The following is a 21,408-nucleotide window of genomic DNA, read 5'->3' as shown; positions in this document are numbered from 1 at the left end:
CTAAAACCAATTTCGGAATGGCATTCAAATGACTCCATTGAAGTGACAATTAGTACATAATGTTTTCCAGTCTAAAACGAAACTTTATTTTGGTTGACTTGGGCCTTCTGTATTTACATATTGGTTTAATGCAACTCTTGAACTTAACTGAAATGGTTGGGAAAGTATTGCAGGGTCTTTGGTTTTTATATTTTGGCAATTTTTCGTAGTAAGGAGGAAAGGAGTGATTTCATCGCACTATCACAGCTACTTGAGCAGCAAATGTTGCTAGATTTGTGTTTTACTCGCTGTTCAGTTTTCCTCTGTTGGTCGTTCCATTGTTCATCAGTCGTCAGCATAACTTCAGATATTTTAACTGGTGTATCATCTCGGTAAAAAAAAACACTCTATATAAGACACCAACTTGACACTACTTATAGAAGTTGGCCTGAAGAGGCATTTTAAAGCCCCAGAAGTATCTTGTGCCATGCCTATTTATTTGAAAAAATGGCGGTGGTTTGGGGATGAGCATGATCAACTTATTTCCCAAGTTTTGAGAGTTTTGTTTCGAGATATTGATTATTTCAAGATATTGCTAAATATCCATTTTTTAGATACACAATTTATGCATCCAGCAAACAATTAATAATGGTATACAATGTATATTTATTTTCCTTTTCCACTTTTCCCCTTACATTTAACGTTTAACATTTGCATTAAGATTAAAAAAAAAAACTCTTTGGGATAAGTAATATTTGATTCGTTGATTAAATATCCAAAGCAGGCAAAAAATTGACTTACTAATAAAATAACCATGCTTACAATTCTTTTTTAAAATACAGATATTTATTATGAATTGGTAGAATAAAATGGTGTATGGTGGTCAAAAGTTCACAAAGCTGTTTTCCAATTGATTTCACTTTTAAAAGGCCTTCCTCAAAAATTATATTCCAATTCATTGATAATCTGTTGGGTATAATTTAACAGTTTGAAATTTGAAACATTGAAATTTACAAAACCTGTTAAATTTACTTTTGCAAAAAAAGTATCTTCAGAATGAAGTATTTACAGTGTGCTGGACAAAACGAAATTGCAAATCATTAAAAATTTGAAGTACCTGATAATCAAAATGACCAATTAATTTCCCTTTCATTTACATGCCACATTTACAATATTAGGCACATAATTACATGAATGAAACATCATATTTTTAAAACAGCGCCCTCTATCGTCATCATCTCCATGGTTGGCAAGCCTGCAAACAGAACAGATACTGGAAACGTCCCACAAGGGTACTTTTTATGCCTATCTTTTTTTTAATGACTCTGAAATTTCTGAGTAAAACAAATTCATATGTCTCAAGTTCCTGATTCAAACATAGGTAAATAACATGTACATGTCCCATTGAAATATTTTTCATGTCTTTCAAGACTACAATACTAATTTAAATTCGTTTGCTAGCGCCTTCCAGTAAGTAACGCTTAATTCCATCCTATACAGTCTTGCCTTCCCTTCTTAAAAGAGTTTCTAACCCAAAACATTTTCCCCTTGACTGAAGTACCACATCCTTCCCCATTACACTACAGTTTGTCTTTTTTACCGCCCATTGGCGGATACTTGCAGTCGTCCGTCTGCACCGTCTCGACAGGCTTGTTGTAGAAATGATCGAACTGATTGGACTTGAGCCATTGGAGCACGTCGGCCTGGAACCGAGACCGGAAGTCATCGGGGTCCCTGGCCAGAACGAAGAGCGTGGCACGCAGGGAGTCGGTCACGATGGAGTACTGGTACTGGGGGTCCGAGTCGCGCCATGTTGTCTCCTTGGGACCTAACTGGACTACCCAGTCTTAAAAAAAACATGGAGGAAGAAAAAAATGAGGCTTTTTAAAAACCGAGGATTTCAGAGTGGTCAAATAAAAAATTAACTAAAGATTGAGGAATACTGAACTGTTAAATTGCCCCCTCCCCCGCGAGCTTTTGTTTGAAGAAAACCAGAAAAGAACATAGTTACATCATTATTTCAGCAACTGAAATCAACTTGAGAAGTGAAGTAGCATTTTGATTTTTGAAATATTTACAAATGACTCATTTCGTCGGTGCATACATTGACTGAGACTATACGGTTAATACCGAGATCCATTAATACTCGTGTGTTGGGGTGAGGTGTTTTGCACAAGGACACAAGGAAAATGACCAACGGCTGGATTCGAACTTCTGACCGCCTGATCACAAGTCACAAACCCTGACTATATAGACCACACTTCCTCAATTTCATCTACAATCGTCCTGGCAATAAATATGGATGTAAATTAGATTCTTGATGCCGTATTTTATCTTAAAGATGTAATTTTTTTAAGATACAATAAAAGATGAACTCAGATTTCAAATTTGTAAAAACTTACACGAGCCGGCGACGGGAGTGACCGGGAATTTGACCAAGAGTTGGCCTGGCTGACTGGGGTCGGGTACGTAGGCGTACCCCTTGATGGCATTCCTTGCTCCGGTAGGACTGCCTACCGTGTTCGCGTTGTAGACGGAGATGGTCTTGTTAGGGTTCAGAGCATCTGATATTTTGAATATTAAAACAAAGGTAACTGATGAAAGACATGTTATGATGGTGTATGCAGGTATTTGTAGTTTCGCGTCTTTCGAAGCAAAGGAGTTGGGAAGATTTAATAGTTCACTTGGGTTTCCAAGAGTTGTGGTATTAATGTAAGAAGCTTTAACATGCATTTCAGTACTGCCGTTGCTTCACTGTTTATCATTAAAAAATGTGAATGCCATTTATTCGGTATTTTTAATAAGAATAAATTTCTATCCAGAGAACGTTTGAAGTTTATGACAGTTCCAACTTCGACCAACTTTCACAACACAGTACTAATCTTCGTATTTAACAATATCATGCACAATGAAATCTCGAACGGAACATTTCTTGAAACGTTTATAATTGTTATTTTTGTCAGAGTCTGACACTATTATTCCAATAACTCCAATTTACTTCACGCAGAAAGTATGATTTAAAACCATAGATATGTACTCACAGTCGGCAGTGACGCAATAGGCATTTCTCTCAAATGTCGAATCCACTACCAGATCTGCAAACATCTTTTTGGTAGAAACAAAAATAAACATCGTGTTCATATTCAGTTGACTACATGTATTATTACAACGGCATTAAGCATACATTTATGCCAAAAATATGCCTGGCAGCTAGTCATTCAGCCCAGGTCTACTAATATACAACTTATCTGACAAATTTAACTTACTTGATACCATCTTCCGAGGTAGCTGTTGAGGTCCAGCTCGCCAACCGTCTTTGGAGGGGACGCGTAGCCGGGAGCTGCGAGACTTGGCCCCGCCAGGCACAAGGCCAGCACCGCTGCAAAGAGCACGTCCATGATTTCTTACCGTGCAGTGTAATTTAACGTAAATTGGAGAAAAACTTGCAGTGGTTGTTTGCCTCAAACTTGAACAGACGGGTTCTCGGCTTGAGTTATTCTGTGAGAAAAATGGGCAGAAATGCCGCTTAAATAGGCTCACCTTTCCCTTACAACCTTACAACACAGTCACGTGCGTGTTAGCGCCTGGATACAACACCAAGGTTTATTGTGCAATGAAGTTATTATTTTCCGCAAAGGGTTGGCCTTGTTCATTCAGAAGATCAGACCACGGGTTTTTCCCGCCGGGATGGCGTGATAACAATCAAGATGATCGTTAGGCTTTTATATCAACATGTTTTCCCTGTAGTGTTATAAAGATGGAAGGTCAAAGGCCGATTTTATAATCCGAGATAAGTAACACGATGGCAAGATTGCAATCCCATGTTAGTGTCGTAACGGAGGGTCGGGGGTGGGGGGGGGGGGGGGGGAGGGAGGATGCACGAGGCCTGTACCCCTTTTCCCACATACATCAAAGCCGAAAAATACTTATTTAAAGAAAATGAGGACCTTATAAGTGCCATCCACCCCCCCTCACAGTTAATACGCCTTCTGTAACAAAAAAAGGAAATCAATCTGATATATAATTATGTATGCATAATTCATTTAATACACAAGGCCTATTTATGTGTAAAAGTTGGTTTAAGGTGGTCCTTACAAAAACCACCTACATTGTTGTTGTTCAGGTATCATCTGACCATATAATAACAGGGGAAATGACCTGGCTTAAATCTTGTTACGTAATTTTTGCAGCAGTCAAAATAACACGCCAGATGTAAAAGAACATTCGTCGAGCAGTCAGAACGGTATAAACAAGCGGAAACTCGCTCGAATAAAACGGAAAAACAAAAACGAAACTCACGGTGACTAGTCTAGAGGGGGTGTTTTAATTACATGTAGTATGCTATTAGGTAATTGTACTGGCTCTTTAATTATGTTTAGAAATTTAGCTAAGTTTTAGTGTTTACTCGAAAGGGTTCCTTGAAGTCATTTTGCCAAAAAAATGCCCATCCAGCCTGTCAGTTTTGTTCAATGAGGGAGCAAGGCCAAGATTATGTGCTCGATTGTGACAATGGAACGGGGGAAAAAAGGAAAAATACTTCAATCTCAGACTCGGTTCTTTTAAAAGATTTTAAATATAATATTCGTCTCTGCAAAATACTTGACGAACTTGACCTATATAAAGCCTTTACATAACGAAATTAAACTTTTCACCCGTTTTGTAAGCCGGCCGATATGTACTTTGGTCAAAGGTTGCACACAAGTTCAAGTGGAATAGGAAGCCACAAATGACATTGACAAAGACACACGCAGCTTCCATTCCACGCCCCCTTTGACCATATAAGGCTCGATTATATCAGACGCGATAGTGAACTTGATCCAATTATTTTCGACGTTACGAAACCCTAAAATCTGAACTCTTATGTTCCCTGGTTCCTTTGATCAACTTTAGATACATTGTCCTCTTATACAATGTCTGATCTGTGGAAATATTTTCCTTGTTTAAAACATCAAATAAAACTATATTAATATTTTTTATATCGTTTTTCTTAAAGAACAGATCCACTTTCATTCATTTTTACTTCAACTTTACTTTATTTCAGAATCAATGCTGCAAGGGATATATAGAGACAAGAAAGTCGTGTCTTTTTGCCAGCCCTTTTCATTTTGAACTACTTGCGAGTTGTAACAAGTATTTGGTGATAACTAAACCCAAGATTTGCTACCCGCTCATACAAAAATCACTCTTTCGAAACCTTAATAAACAAGATCTCAATCTTGTGATCGCAAGGACATTTGGGGGAATCCCCTCTCACAATGACGTCAGCATCTGCATTCACTGACCAAGGAAAAGCTCAGGGGCACTCGCTGACATTTACCCAATTGTTCTGTAAATGAATTAAAATGCTCCTCAAAGGACCATCATTACGAAGAAAACGTGGCGGTTTGAACGTCGGTCCTCTTGCCGTCTTACTCTCGCGTGATAAACCTAATGAACTGCAACTGTTTTTCCTGTCAACGAGGTTTCATGATTTCATTATATGTCTTGCAAAACTTATAGGGTGTAAGATGCAGAGGGGCTTTTTTTTTGGGGGGGGGGAAGTCATTTTCCGGAGTGAAGTCAACGGGTTTCAAACGTTACAAAAAATCCTTTGATTAAGCCTTTTCCATTTTTTTGGGGTGGGGGAGTGTGGTGGTGTGGGGAGGGTTGCAGGGGAGGGGGGGGGGGGGGGGGACAGACGTGGCGTGGGAATGGCAAACCTAGTCTCTAGCATTAGGGGTGGGGGTAACACCCCCTTTGTCGACAGTTATGCACCACACTTCGACCTCAATATTTTTCATCAAGTGTGAATTTTTAAAAAAGGATAAATTCTTCTGTTTTATAAATCTCAATAGTGCTTTCACAATTACACTTCAAAATATTTATATCAGAATTTGGTTCCAAACCTTTGTCTTGTTAGTCCGTGCCTCTTACTTTTTGTCATTCGCAAATCACATTTCAGAACTTTTAAAGAATTCAATACTACGACAAGGAATCAAGATCAATTTATTCTTCTTCATCCAAAAGGAAACTACACTTAAATTGGGTTGCTGATCTTCGACAATCCAATAGTATATACCGTTTATGATAAAAAAGTATAACGCATATTAAAACCTATTTTCTTATAGTAAGAAATTAACTCTTTAAGGAAGTATTTTAATTTCTTGAAATATGGTGAACCACCATTTATTTTGTACCAGCAAATACATGTATAAGTAATGCATGCATGGCCGCGGAATAATGATGGGTAGCCCAGCGATCTTTATAGTACGAGAAATGAGTATATGCACAGGGTGAGTAAAAAAAAAAAAAAGAAGCCCAAATGTCAGTACCATTTTTGTCATGAAGTTCTGCATGTAGCACTTTCAAAATCTAGCACATAAAAGCCCAATTAATTGGCTTTTTTTGGTACAAGAATCTTTTGTTTTGGTACAAGAATCATTCAAATCACTAGTGTACTTTTTAAGTTACAGAATTTTGAACACAACCACCGTTTTAAAATTCTGTCCACGGATCACAACTTTGCTGAAAGAACACTTACTTTAAAACGGTGGTTGTGTTAAAAAAGATCTTTAACTTGAAAGTACAAGAGTGATTTGACTGATTCTTGTACTAAAAGAAAGCCATTTAAATGGGCTTTAATATCCTAAGTTTTAGAAAAATACTTCAATCTCAAGTTGACTCAGTTCTTTTAAAAGATTTATAATATATTATTCGTCTCTGCAAAATACTTAATGAACTTGACCTATATAAAGCCTTTACATAACGAAATTAAACTTTTCACCCGTTTTGTAAGCCGGCCGATGTACTTTGATCATAGGTCATGTACAACAATCACACAAGTTGAAGTGGAATAGGAAGCCACAAATGACATTGACAAAGACACACGCAGCTTCCATTCCACGCCCCCTTTGACCATATAAGGCTCGATTATATCAGACGCGATAGTGAACTTGATCCAATTGTTTTCGACGTTACAATTAAAACCCTAATATCTGAACTCTTTTGTTCCCCGGTTCCTTTGATCAACTTTAGATACATTGTCCTCTTATACATTGTCTGATCTGTGGAACTATTTTCCTTAACTTGTTTAAAACATCAAATAAACCTAGATTGATATTTTAAGATGCAGAGGGGCATTTTTTTGTTGGGGGGGGGGGGGGGGGGGGGAGACATTTTCCGGAGTGTATAGTCCATGGGTTTCAAACGTTACAAAAATCCCTTGATTTAGCCTTTTCCATTTTTTTTAGCTGGGGAGCGGAGGGGTAGGGGTGGTGGGGGTTGGTGGTGGTGTGGGGGAGGTGGGGGGAGGCGGAACTGGCGTGGGAGTGCAAACCTAGTCTCTGGCGTGGGGGAGGGGGAGGTAACACCCCCTTTGCCGACAGTTATACACCAGCCTTCGACCTTAATATTTTTCATCAAGTGTGAATTTAAAAAAAAGTTCTTCTACTTTATAAATCTCAATAACGCCTTCACTAATACACTACAAGATAGTATATCAGGATTTGGTTCCAAACCTCTGTCTTGTTAGTCCGGTGGCTTTCCTCTTTTATTCTTTGTCATTCGCGATGTCTTAAGCTCACATTTCAGAACTTTTAAAGAATTCAATACTACGACAAGGAATAAAGTTATTACAACATTTATTCTCCTTCATCCAAACGGAAAAGACACTTAAATTATGTTGCTCATCTTCGACAATCCAATAATATAATTATAATACCTTTTATAATAACAAAGTATAATGCATATTAAAAACTATTTTCTTATAGTAAGAAATAAACTCTAAAGGAAGTATTTTAATTTATTGAAATATGGTGAATCATCATGTATTTTGTACCAGCCACCATAAGTAATGAAACTTAACCATTATTGGATGTATGCATGGGATCGGAATGATGGTGGTAGCCGAGCGATCTTTATAGTGCAAGAAATAGTATGCACAGGGTGACTAAAAAAAGAAGCCTAAATGTCAGTACCATTTTTGTAATGAAGTTCTGCATGTAGCACCCTTAAAATCTAGGATATGAAAGCTAAATTAATAAGCTTTCTTTTAGTACAAGAATCATTCAAATCAATTATGTACTTTTCAAGTTACATAATTTTGAACACAACCACAGTTTTAAACTTCTGTCCTCGGATCACAACTTTGCTGAAAGAACAGTTATTTTAAAACGGTGGTTGTGTTAAAAAAATGTGTAACTTGAAAGTTTAGAGTGATGTGACTGATTCTTGTACTATGATTAGAAAGCCTTTTAAATGGGCTTTTAAATCCTAGATTTTGAAAGTGCTACATGCAGAACTTCATTACAAAAATGGTACTGACATTCGGGTTTCCTTTTTTTTTTTACTCATCTGGCTGTACGGTGTAGTGGCGCATCTATTACAGGGTCAAACTTGAAGAAATTGGAGACATGGGGTTGGAGTGGGGATCGGATGGGCGTGGAAAGGCATCATGACCAGAGGGGGAGGAGCCACTTAGAAATGCAACTGGATATGAGCTGTACAACTTGTTACCATCAGAGCCTGTATTTGGGCTTAAATTCAAGTGTCATTATTTTATGTTCCTTCATTTAAGATGTCAAATTTGGACCTGCTTCCCAAAGGCTATGGTTGCCGACCCCTAATCTATCTCGTCTCCGGATAGCCGCAGTTGGTAGCCTGCAGCAGTGGCTGCGGCTTCTTCAGGAATCCCTGGTACCCGTTTTCGTCTAGGAACTTCAAGACTTCCTCGGCGTACTTGTCAAGAAAGGAGATGGGATTCCTGGCCAAGACGTAGAGGGCGCGGTCACCGCTGCTGGTGACCACGGCGTACTGGTACTGGCCGTCGATGATGGGACCAATCTTGATGATGAGATCTGAAGGGAGAAAAATAAAATAATATTCGATAAGTGTATTGTTTGAAACAAACTATGAACTTGTGGACAGCATCAGTCCGTAATGTCTAGTCTCGAGTCAAGTCAGAGTTCAATATAACGAACAGAAATATGCACTCACTGGGTCAAAATACTTTATGGCACATGCATAATTTGACCAACAAGACACTACAGTGTGCAGATTTCGGAAGTCATTACAAAAACGTTTCTGTCTCAAGTCAAATGAAAAGATATTAAAAAACGCGACTGAGGTTTCACTTTGTCATTTCTTCTCCACTGTTAAATTTGTGATTTGACTTGTGATTGGACTATATTGTGTAAACTTGCCTTGCGACTGATTTAATTACAATTCTGCTAAATTGTCATTTTATCAAATGTCAAATATACCAAGACACAATGCGAATCAAAGTAAACTATCTTGCCTAGAAGGTGTTCTCGAAACCTCGGCTTCTTTTCTGAATATCGGCTCCATTTCTAGCATCATGATCGTTTACTAATCCATGTACACAAAACGAGTGGAATTCTCCAAACATTAGCCTCAAAGTTTCATATTTCAAGCTCCCGGACATTCACCCCTACAAGTTAGTTTCCTAAAATGTTCCTAAACCGGAGCCAGAGACGAAAACAAGGTTTCATTTAATCTTACGATAACTTCATGTCAACTTACAATCGCCAGCAGCCGGTACTCCCTCCAGCACTACCTTCAGTCTCCCTGGTTTGGACGGGTCTGGGATGTAGGCGAAGCCGGCAATGTCACGTCGCTTCCCTTCCGGCCAGCCCTCCCGACCGGCGTTGTACACCGAGACGAACGTCTGGTTGATGATTTTGTCTGCAATTTAAGAACATACCGTCAAAAGAAAATTTCATTACATGTTCATCACTCCAATGAAAAAAAACTTACGCAATTTTCCGTGTTATTATTGAGGGTGTACCAAATTGGAATCATATTAGTGCAGCGTTATTTTATATCTTGACAGGCGCCAACGGTTATTTATAAATCTTTTAGATACTGGGGTATTTTTTAGCGAGGTGATTTTTTTTCCAAAAAACCTGTGACAAATTTTGAGTGGTTAATATTAGAAAGCATTGCAAAAGTATTACAGTTTAAAAGTTTGCGTATTTCAGGGAAGGAACATAATATGCAAGGAGAAAGATACAGCTAATTTTTCTCAGATTGATAACAAAAAGACGCTTACAATCTGCTGTAGTGCATACAGAATCCAGATCAAAATTGGTGATCTTTGTCCATCTGTTTTGATAGGGCTGTCAAGAAAATGAAAAATACATTAAATTTTTGATCAAATTCTAAATAGGTTTCATACAAAAAAGAGAATTTGAAAATAAACCTCATCTTTCAAATGGATTAGGTTGTCTAAATTGGAAACAAAATATGAACTAAATGTACCCTCATGCCAAATGTACATTAGAATTTATGCAGTATTTATGATCAGATCTTTTACTTAATGTATTATACTTAGTAAAAAATCTATTCAAAAAGACCGACAAATCAGCCATATACCACTCCATCGCTTACCTGATACCAGCGGCCAACGTACGCCTTGAGATCGAGCTCAGATCTTTCATTTAATCTGTTATACTTAATAAAATATCTCCTTTGTTTGAAATAAACCTCATCTTCCAAAGTGATTAGATTGTCAAAATTGGAAACAAAATATGAACCGAATTAATGTACCCTCATGCCAAATGTTAAAATTAGAATTTATGCAGTATTTATGATCAGATCTTTTACTTAATGTATTATACTTAGTAAAAAATCTATTCAAAAAGACCGACAAATCAGCCATATACCACTCCATCGCTTACCTGATACCAGCGGCCAACGTACGCCTTGAGATCGAGCTCACTGACGGTCGGGATGTCCCCGCGGCACACGGTAAACACCGCCAAGAGAAACACGCTCAAAAAGTACATAACTACAACAGTCACTTCTCTGAAACTCAGATGTTTACAGATGGTTTTGGGAATAAGAAGTGAAGTGATCCCAGTTGTTTTTTTTTTTATATAGCCAGAAGAAATCTCGAAAGAGGAAACTCGATTACGGTAATATTCCAGTCATTTCAGTCATCCGTCATAAGGACGCAAACAAACTGATTGTGGTTTTGTAATATGAGATAATGAATCTAGTCCAAAGTTCAAATCCTGGAAAAATAAAGTGGACTGCAGTTAGATTGACACATTTTGCGGGTAACTTTGTAATCGTTCGAGGGTCGGATGTGACTTTTAATTGTGTGTATAGACCGCTAGCACAGTGCGCCCTCACTGAGGGCAAAGTGTCTACTCATGCCTATTACATAGAATGAAGACCTGCCCTCAACGTTGACGTCTGATGCAAGGGGTCTATTTTACCAGTTTGGAGACATGCTATAGATGCAGATCTATGCAGGATTAGTTCAACAGGGGTGGATTGCCTGTCCAGTTTTTTTGGATCCCAAAGCTGGGGAAAAAAGTGTCCTGAATTTTGTTTTTCGATTGGCATTGATCTTGTTCAATCTATGCAAAAAAAATGACAGTGTTGGGAGTGGAATATAATTGTTATGTCCAGAGATCGACTTCGTGGGGTTGGGAGTATCATGGGGCATCATGCCCTTCATCAGAGGATATAACTATCGACAAATTTGGTCCAAGGATATACCACTAGCAGTGGCGTCGCCAAGGGGGGGGGGGGGGGGGGGGGGGGGGGGGGGGGGGGGGGGGGGGGGGGGGGGGGGGGGGGGGGGAGGGGGGGAAGGGGGGGGGGCACGTGCCCCCCCTGGAAAACCTAGTGCCCCCCCCCCCCGAGTGCCCCCCCCATCAAATGCTGGTGCCCCCCTATCCTCTGCAAAATTCTGCGCGTTGTTAAAATCATTACCTCAAAAATAGCAATTTCTTGAGATATCTTCAGATCGAATTTAGCATCAAATGTGGCACCATTTTGCATCTAGCCCATCCTCCGTATGCGAAAAATTTCCAAAGGGGAGGGGGGCACCCCCTCCCCTTAGACCCCTCCCCCAGGACGGCGATCCGTATCCACCTTAGTGCCCCCCCCCCAATCAAATGTTGGTGCCCCCCCTGTGCCACCCAGACTGAAAAGTCTGGTGACGCCACTGTATACCAGGGTTTAGTCTTCTTCCTCAACATTCCTTCCGATTGCCAATATTCCTTCCGATTGCCAAAACAAAAATGGTCGCATTCTTGATATTTTTAAAACACCAATTCGCACGTGTAATGCATATAGATATGGACATAATAACCCTGTTGACTTTAGATTTGCTGTTATCAGATGAAACCAAATCGATGAAACCATTAACGATTTCATGTAATTCAAAGGAAACACTTGAATAAAATAAGACAACATAATATTCATCGGGAGGAGTAAATCTGGTAAAGACATAACAACGAGAAACAAGACAACTGCAAAATACGACATTAACTTATGGTATTGCTTTTATTTGAACAAAATTGAAACATAAAGGGACACTTTCGAGAAGAACGGTGCCCTTTTGGGCTCTGCACCGCGTCATTTTGGGCTCTAAAACGCGTTTCTTAAGAAACGCTGGAAGGATCGTTAAAAAAGTAGAACATAACCGTTTTCACAAGTACATTGGGACATGTGTCTAAGGCAATGCCACCACCTTGACTTAAAAAAAAAAGAGTTAATGTAGAAAATAATTGAAATAATTAACGAGCATGTATGCAATGTTTTAAGTTTATTCTCTCAAGTTCAGACTTTCTCTCCAGAGTTTATTTACAAGGAAAATGAGAAGATCACATTTAGAAATAAAATAAAGACGAAGCAAACACTGGTTTAAAAACACGACTGACGAAGCTGGTGTTTATTCCTTTATGGCAATGGCAGGTACTTGCACTCCGGAACCTGGGGTACGGGTTCGTACTTCTTGGGGCCCGTTGTGAATCCCACCAGGGTCAGGTATTCCTGGACCTATGGAAGCAACAAAATTACACGTTTTCGTTGGTAACTAATTTATCGAATTCTACCTCAGGTTAAACGCATGCACCTGCATTCTTCTAAATTTATGGAGGTACTGACAGTGTGTTAACTAAGGGAGAATGGGGAATGGCCTCCCCCTCTCCCCACTCGATGCCTGCCCCCTCCCCTCCCCTCTCGAAATGGGAGAGGTAAAGTTTTTATTGTTTAAACACACCGAGTGCCATTCCGAAAATGAGCTCTTTCCCTCCCCCAACCCACCCACACGTACCTTTTATGCCACGGGCTTTTAGGCATCCAATATTGCTTTGCTATTTTTTTGTGCTAACCTAAAATCATCCGAAATCAGTCAGAAGCGATACACACTGCACGAAATTGATACAAGCTAACATTTTGTTCCTGTTTATCACGTTTTGTACGCATCTTTTTGAATTGGACTCTTGTTCTCTATTTTGGGACAAAACCAACACTCACCTCTGCGTCGTATTTGGCGTTGAAGTCGGTCGGGTCCCGGGCCAACACGAACAGCTGCCTAGTGGCCTCTCCGTCGGTGATCAGACTGTACTCGTACTGCCCGTTGATGATTGGACCAAGCTTGAAGACCCAGTCTGCACGATTAAAGAGATGAAGATGGTTACCAGCGATGGAAGGAAGTTTGAACAACTGGATGCAACACCAGTTACCGTAATCAAAGAGCCAACAGTTGTAAATCTAAGAGACACTGACAGACACCATATACAAACGAAAACTTGGCAGCAAAATGCGAACAAAAACCCGCCTAATTTCAAACAATAAATCCATCTATCTTTCTTTTTTAAGCTTCATCACGAGGACATCAAATAAACAAAAAATAGCAAAGCCTTAAAGACCGCAATTCAAAAATAACCTTGATTTTCAAATCACCTTTTTCTCAATTATTCTTCTCGAATAAAAAGCGAAGTGGCTATGAGAACCGCCTCATTAACCGTAAATTTCCAACGGAAAAAAATTTGCTCAACCCCCCGTGGGGGGGGGGGGGGGGGGGGGAAGAGACTTACAATCTCCGACGACTGGCACTCCTTCTAGCGACACTTTGAGTTTGCCGGGCTCTCTGACGTCAGGCACGTAGGCGTAACCCGAGATACCACCCTCCTCTCCCTCAAGATTGTAGTTGTGGTTCAGAACGGTGATATAAGTTGCATTGATGACACCATCTACAAGGGGAAAATTGAAAGAAACACACTTGCCAACCATAAAGCAACTCCAGTGCCGTAACTACGGGGGGTGGTGTCACGGGGGGCACGTGCCCCCAGCGGATGTCCGTGCGTACCCGAACCCCTCGGATGCCACCCCTCAGTTTAAAATCGTGACTTGAACAAAACTATACATGTATATCATTTGCATTCAGTGCCCCCGAAACAAAAATTATGCGCCCCCAGCTGCCCCAGAAGTTTTACCCAAGTTACGCAATGTTTCACTCGAACTGGCGATCCAGTTCGAATGAAAGAAAAAAAGAAGAAGAAGAGATTACATAAAGTCCTCATTTTCTATTGTCCGTCCGCATAGTTTTAGCAACCTGGATCCTCCATTTTTCTGGATTCTCTATGAATTTGGCAAACATTATTGATGTAAAACTGAAATAGAAAAAAAGGTTTGTCCCGCCCAAATGTCAAAAAAAAATAAAAATTGATAAGAATATCCTCAATGTGTCCACGGGTATATGTAGAGGGGTGGAACGTCTCCTACCAACATTTTATTGTAACATAATTAAACATGGATCTGTCGAAATATGCCATGAAATCATCTTTCATGTTGTATTTTAATGAAAAAAAAATCACGTTTGTGTTCCGCTTAAACTGTATGGGTAAATTGATATATACACACAATATTGACTGGTTTATGGTTATTGCTAAGAATACGTATAGGAGAGTTTGATTTTTTTGTTTCTGAAGAAAAGATATCATAGTATTCGTACTAGATTCTCAAATTGTTAAGTTCAATTGAAAACTCACAATCGGCTGTAACGCACTGGGGATTAGGCAAGTTGGAAAACAGATCCGTCCATCCATTCGAGTACATCTATCAATGAATAAGCAAAGAAACATTGAATGAAATGGGAGAATAAAAATGTTCGTTCTCTGTATAAAGAAAAGTATGGAGCTCAATTTACAGTGTATCTGGCAATCCATCCAATATGACATTCACGTACTCAATCGACATTTTATATTGACCTGGTGTAGTGACGATGATTCTCTTTAACTCGAAATCTAACTAAAAATAATTATCTGTCAAACTCCGTGCCAATAAATCAAAGAGTTTGAAGCTATTTTCCATGCATATTTCAGACGAAAGACAAATTTGAGACTTTTTGTAGGCTAGATATTGCCCTTTCATGTGCACGAGATCGAGAAAGCCCTTTTTGTCAGCAAAATTGTTTCCAACTCATATCGGCCAGAATTGCGGAGCAGAGCCCTTTTATCTTTGTACCGGTATCCAATTTCATATAGACCCCTTGCGTCAGACGTCGCATCCGAGAGCAGATCTTTTGCTCCTCTTCGATACGCATGAATAGACACTTCCATTTATGTCACCAACCCTCGGCGAGGGCGCACCATGCAAGGGGCCTATTGTATGACTATGAGCCACTCCATTGGGAGATTTTTTTTCTTACCTGATACCAACGGCCGATGTACATGCCAGGGTCCAGCTCGGGAACGGTTCCCAAGGCGTTGCTACCGGCCACGAAAGCCGCCAAGACGATGAAGCACAACATGGTCGGAGATCGGCGTGTTTGGTATACCAAGAACGAATTCACCGTGAATTGACGCGAGGTGTTGCCGGGCAGAGCTGGACGGTGTGGCCGCTTCGGGTTCGGTCGTTGACTTGGTGTCCGGGTGGGACTCTTTTTATAGATACGGGGCGAATTAGGACTTCTTAATCCTGCATAATCTTATTTCAGATATGAAGCCTAGATTTTAATAATAATGTTTATGCATACCATACAGTTACAAAAACAGCCTCGCTGAATTCGTGACGATTTAAGCAAGAATTAAAACAAAATCCATCTTTCTCTTATTTTAATGATTTTACGACGAAATTGATCCATTATCTCTTTGAAGATCAGCGACAAAAACCTCTCGTAATATTTCGGCATTAGAACAATATTTTAAATTTTGATGGCCATAAATCGACATCCGCTATGGTCACATGGCACCATGACATCCTGCACGTGAATTGGGCGTTGCTATCACCAACATGGGGTTTATAATTCGGATAAAGGCCAGTTATGAAGCATAAGGCAGTGAGAAATCGCCATGTGATGACCGCGAAATACCAAGAATTTTCTAATAATTGTTCGAATCTGATTAAAACAATAGGCCACCTACCCTCCAAAACGATGAACAAAATGTTTCGAAACAATGGAACATATCCCTATGAGACTCAGTATGTCAATGATAGCGTATTATTAACTCGGGCCCCCAAAAGCAGGGGCATTTTTCAGTTGAGGCCCTCGTTTTCTGGAGGGGTGGGCACTTTGTTTTCTGGAGGGGTGGGCACTTTGTTTTCAATTTCCCCTCCAATTTCTGAGTACGGTCATGGAAGGGGGTGGAGGAGGGGGGGGGGCAACAACAGACCTCAAGCAGTTCAGGCGTTCTCACTGCCTGCCAATTAAAAAGGTTTGTAGAAAACGCCTTTCTGACCGTAACTCACGCACACCAAAACATTGATCAAATAACGGGCTTATTATGATCAAAACGAATAATTCAAGTGTCCTCAGGTATCTTTGCGTAACAATATTTTTTCTTCAAAATAATAAAAATCCTTTTCAACGAAAAATAAGTCCCAAAGCAAATGAAAACTTCCCAAAAAGTTTTTGCAATGTTCGATAATAATGTTCAACTTTTGAAAGCGCGCCGATTTCTAATTTGTTGGGTTTGAAACCAACAACTCAAGGCTGTGTTAAAATTAAGGTTTTTAAAACTAAGGTACAGGACTTGCAATGGCTACCATGTTGCTATTTTTAACACCGCCACTCCTGATAAGCAGGCCCTTAGTTATCGGAAATACCGTTGGTACTGAATGACACAAAGATAATCGTAATCATGAGTCGCCAAAATTGTTTTGATTTTGTTGTGACCAAACATCTTAACTATTATGTAACTAATGATAGCCTAATGAACAATTGAAAACAAGTAAACAACTTTTTACTAGTGAATCATTGCAAAATATTATAAAAATAGTTATTTTGTTTGCGCCATAATTACCACAATCACTTAAGCTAATGCATTATATGTACCCAGCTCCCAAATGGACACGCCTTAATCTGTACCCCTAGCCCTTTATCAGATACCAAAGCGCCCCTTTGGACCTTTAATCCCCCATCGTGAACAGAACACACACACCCATCGATGTTATGTCTCAATCATAAATTATAAGTTCAATTACATTCTCCAAATCACAGCAAAGTATCAGGAGCATCCATTGTATCAAACATCAAGACAACTTGAAAGATGGCTACGAAGACGTTGCTTTTCTGTGTCTTGTTGGTGGCGAGTCTGGTTTCAGACTCGCGTGCTTTGGACACGATGAAAGAAGTCAAAGTGGATCTGTACACGGGTCGGTGGTACCAGGTGAGGTGATTTCTAACACCATAAGATTTTCCAACTTCAGTTGATAATATATAAAAAATAAAATAAAAAATTCAGTGGCTATCGCATGTATTTTTTCTTCTTGATTAGTCAATGATTTTTTGGTTGCACACTTGCAGTGCGTGATGCCATTACCGCACAAGTTAGCAATAATGGCATCCACAGCATTTTAAATTGTCCATTTTTTTGTTTTGAATGTTTGCACAATCATTGTGTGGTTACATCAGGAAAGGTTATCATTTTATTTTGATTTAAACGTTTCAAACTTATGGTACTTTATTTCAGGTGTACGGCAATTTCTGGTCCAATTTATTTGCGGACTCGCAACAAGCAGAGTGCACAACGGCAACATGTAAGTTTCTCGTCATACCCCCACCCCGAAAAAAGGATTACACATGATATAAAATTTCATAAATTTATAAAAACATAAAACTGTTTTGTAAAAAAATATATCAATCAAATCCCCATTTAAACTAAATATAGAAATGCATAACCAGCGTTGTAACTTGTAAGTCAGTCAGTCAGTCGGGGAGTCAGTCAGTCAACCAGTCAACCAGTCAAATCGCTAGTTAGCTCACAAGTCAGATCACAAATTACATTGTGTTGACTTGCGATGACTTGGAACTCTTTCGTAACAGGAAAAATGAGTCCATTCTCGGTCTTGATTGATGAAGGACAATCAATTTCTGTTAGGATAATTCGCAATGATGAAGATCATCCTGCAGTCGCACAATTTATCCCCTTTTTTGAAACTGCAAATAGCATTTACAGCCCCCCTCAAATTTCCCGCAAAAATATCTGAGCTCACATACATCCCTGTATTCAATATCCCCCCCCCTAGTTCGATGACATCGAGACTCATTGGAACTGTACTTGACTTGTTTACTTTGGATTCAATGCTTATTGTTTTGCAGACAACAAAATCAACGAAACCTACGTGACTGTATTCAACAACTACAAGACACGGGACGGCATTGAGGATTCTATCAACGGCTACGCCTTCATCCCTGACCCGAGTGATCCTGGCAAACTCCGGGTGGCGCTAGATGGGGTACCTGGCGATAGTCCCTGTAAGTAATCTGGCACCAATTTCATAAAAAGCACAGACATTTGCTAAAGAAACCCTAGGTACCATCCATGATTCATATGAGTTATATTGCTTGCGGACAGTAGCATATCAAAAAGTTTTGGGTCAGGTGAAGGGCGGGAGGTTGGCAAAATCGGCAAAATTTCTGAAAACAATTATTTTTGTGTGTTCAATGGATTGATCTGTTCGTTTTCTTTTACAGACTGGATTATCAAGCTTGGCCCCGTCGTCGACGGCCAGTACACCTACTCCGTCGTCTCAGACAACCAGATGCTGGCCCTCTTCGTGCTGGTCCGTGACGTCAAGACCTACTACGCCCTCTACGACAACGAGATGTTGGAATACATGGAGCTGACTGGGTTCAATGGGCCCGTCAATTCACCCATCCAGGTGTACCAAGGGGACGACTGTGAATACCCCAAACTCAACTAGGGTGGATACTTTGAGCCCTGTCCAATGCGAGATAGGGCTGGGGAAATTGGAATTAACCTTTTTTTTTTAAAGTGTGGCCGACACAAGAGGGCAGTATCTGGTTTAGGTAAATGTGGGGATATTGGAATTAACATGTTTTTATTAGTGTGGCCGACACAAAAGGAGGGCAGTATTTGGTTTAGGTAAATGTGGGTAACTTAAAAGGCTGTTTAAAGTGGAACAAATAAATTGATCCCCGACGACAAGACATGTGCGGGTTTATGACTTCTGACCAAGGGCGGATCCAGGGGGGGGGGGGGGCAAAGGGGGCCATGGCCCCCCCCAAAACGAAACCAATTTTTTTTTTTTTTAATGTGACATCGCAATAAAGGCAGGCAATGAGTACACCACCATCTTTTCCTAAAAAAAAATTGGTTAAAGTGGTCAGACATTGCCTCAGATCGCACCACAGAGCATCTAGAATCCAAAAATTTTTCGGGGCCCTTAAGCGGGTCCCGAACCCCACGCCGTAATTTTTTAGACCCACTTTTTGGGGGGACCAAAAATTTTTTTTGGACCCCCCCCCCCAAAAAAAAATTGTGTTCTGGATCCGCCCTTGCTTCTGACTATAGCGCCCTTGAACAAAGACATTGCCAAATTGGGCACCACCATCATGGACAGCTCAGTTACATGTTATTTGCTCCACATTAAACAGTATTATATGTCAACACTTTTAAACCATTAATATTTCAAGAGATAATGCAGTGCGGAGAATCGCGTACTGAAAGTTGGCATCACGTGATCACAACATCCAATTTGGTAAACAAATGTCACATGGTCTATACCCATAGCTAAATGAGGTAAACTTCATTTCAAAACTTTCTTTTGTACAGTTAAACAATAAAGCAACGAACCAATGATATTCATAAATACGCAGCAATTTCTTGTCAGTTTAATTGAATTTTTTTAATGCAGTTAAAAATAATCCAAATGTCAGCAACTACAAAAATATAACTAATGATACTACATAACTGTATATGTACATGTAGTTCTTTTTGGTCTACTTTGTGATCTAAACATGAGTACTGTATTATATATAAACTGCATCTGTTTATCGCAAAATTCCGATTAAGAAAAAAAAATGAAATTATTTTCCAGTTTATTCTTACAGTTTGATCCCCCCCCCCCAAAAGTATTCTTGACAAAAATCTACCAAATCCAAGCCTCACAGTGCCCTTATCTCAATGGGTTTTGAAAATCAACATTTAGCTTTTAAAAGGTTTTCATGTGACTGAACAATAAAATAGGTATTTTAAGGTTCATTTTTTTCAGGATGAAGTAGCAGATATACAGCAAACTGCTTACCTCAAGTTCTCCACACTAGATAAAGTTACCTAAAACCAATTTGTCACCAACAGAAAAAAAGATAAAAAGTAGAATAAAATCTCAGAGAGGTATACTGACAATGTGTTATTTTGACATTAATAATAGTATAATAATAGAGTTTTCACGCCGCAACGGGGTGTCAAAGCGCTTTACAATTATTATTTTCCCTGTTTCAATGGGCAAACACTCCTGAAACCTTCTTAACTCCCTGGGGAGTATACAGCTCGATACTGCTTGTTAGGCGCAAGGAAGCTAAATCAACCACAATAACCATCTCTGCCCTCACAGGTACCCATTTACTCCTGGTAGAAGAGAAACAATGAGTGACAAAGTGCCTTGCCCAAGGGCACACGCACCATGACCCCAGGCTGGACTCGAACCCACAACCTGCAGAATTACCCGTAGACCACAAATCCGATTTTATAGGTTTATTATATAGGTTACTGTAAGAAAGAAATGGGCTCCCAATTTGAAATATAAGTTTTTAGAGGTTTTAAAAGTTTTGCCGTGAGGCCTGCAAATCCACCTTACAAAAATAGATATAATACTGAAAACTCTGAAAATGGAGTATCAAGATATTATGAACATGGGCATAAAAAAGTAATTTATTAGAAATATAACCCCAATCATCTAACAAATATACTGAGCACTTGTTCCTTTTCTAAAAAACAATTCCCTCTGTTTCAATATACATTATGGCTTCCTTTTTAATGCTTTACTACATATGCATGGTTTGTTGCGAATTGCACTACATTAGTAAACATACAACATAAAAACATCAGTAATGGAAATTGTCATGAGTATTCGCCATTTTTTTATTACAGTGAAAGAATATTATGTATTCATTTTTAAATTTTTAATTATAAAATATCTATAATATAACCTATTGCTTTGCGAACAGGGCATTGTCGGCCTATAAATATACAAAATCTTGAAAAATTATATTCTTCCATTCAAATTCCAAAATTTACAGACATTAGCAAACATTTGGCAAACCTGAAAACCATTTAACAATTTTCAAAATGGCATTTTTTTTTCTAAAACATCACACTTTAAGCTTTGATTTCATTTAAAATAATTTCAGATTCCAACGATGTTCATCAGCACAGAATCCTTAGT

The 21,408-nt window shown here is 39.3% G+C and overlaps 3 protein-coding genes across 3 annotated transcripts; 1 reads left to right on the top strand and 2 right to left on the bottom strand.

Moving 5' to 3' along the window:
• Positions 1–806: 806 nt before the first annotated feature.
• Positions 807–10,941, bottom strand: LOC119736785. Its single transcript, XM_038210795.1, has 8 exons — positions 10,656–10,941; positions 10,028–10,094; positions 9,499–9,660; positions 8,587–8,813; positions 3,246–3,383; positions 3,021–3,084; positions 2,382–2,543; positions 807–1,825 (listed from the first exon to the last, which is right to left on the bottom strand). Exons 1-8 carry the CDS (start codon positions 10,761–10,763, stop codon positions 1,560–1,562), a joined length of 1,194 nt encoding a protein of 397 aa, XP_038066723.1. The 5' UTR covers positions 10,764–10,941; the 3' UTR covers positions 807–1,559.
• Positions 10,942–12,257: 1,316 nt separating this feature from the next.
• LOC119738874 (apolipoprotein D-like) lies at positions 12,258–15,656 on the bottom strand. The gene is made up of 5 exons (XM_038213849.1): positions 15,428–15,656; positions 14,769–14,835; positions 13,815–13,970; positions 13,252–13,385; positions 12,258–12,771 (listed from the first exon to the last, which is right to left on the bottom strand). Exons 1-5 carry the CDS (start codon positions 15,527–15,529, stop codon positions 12,673–12,675), a joined length of 558 nt encoding a protein of 185 aa, XP_038069777.1. The 5' UTR covers positions 15,530–15,656; the 3' UTR covers positions 12,258–12,672.
• Positions 15,657–17,138: 1,482 nt separating this feature from the next.
• Positions 17,139–19,120, top strand: LOC119738440. Its single transcript, XM_038213336.1, has 4 exons — positions 17,139–17,387; positions 17,691–17,757; positions 18,320–18,475; positions 18,695–19,120. Exons 1-4 carry the CDS (start codon positions 17,268–17,270, stop codon positions 18,922–18,924), a joined length of 573 nt encoding a protein of 190 aa, XP_038069264.1. The 5' UTR covers positions 17,139–17,267; the 3' UTR covers positions 18,925–19,120.
• The last annotated feature ends 2,288 nt before the right edge of the window (positions 19,121–21,408 follow it).

Source organism: Patiria miniata, unplaced genomic scaffold, assembly GCF_015706575.1.
Source record: "Patiria miniata isolate m_02_andy unplaced genomic scaffold, ASM1570657v1 HiC_scaffold_3, whole genome shotgun sequence".
NCBI lineage: Eukaryota > Metazoa > Echinodermata > Asteroidea > Valvatida > Asterinidae > Patiria > Patiria miniata.
Note: the sequence above shows the minus strand (reverse complement) of the source record. Positions and strands in the feature narration are given on the sequence as shown.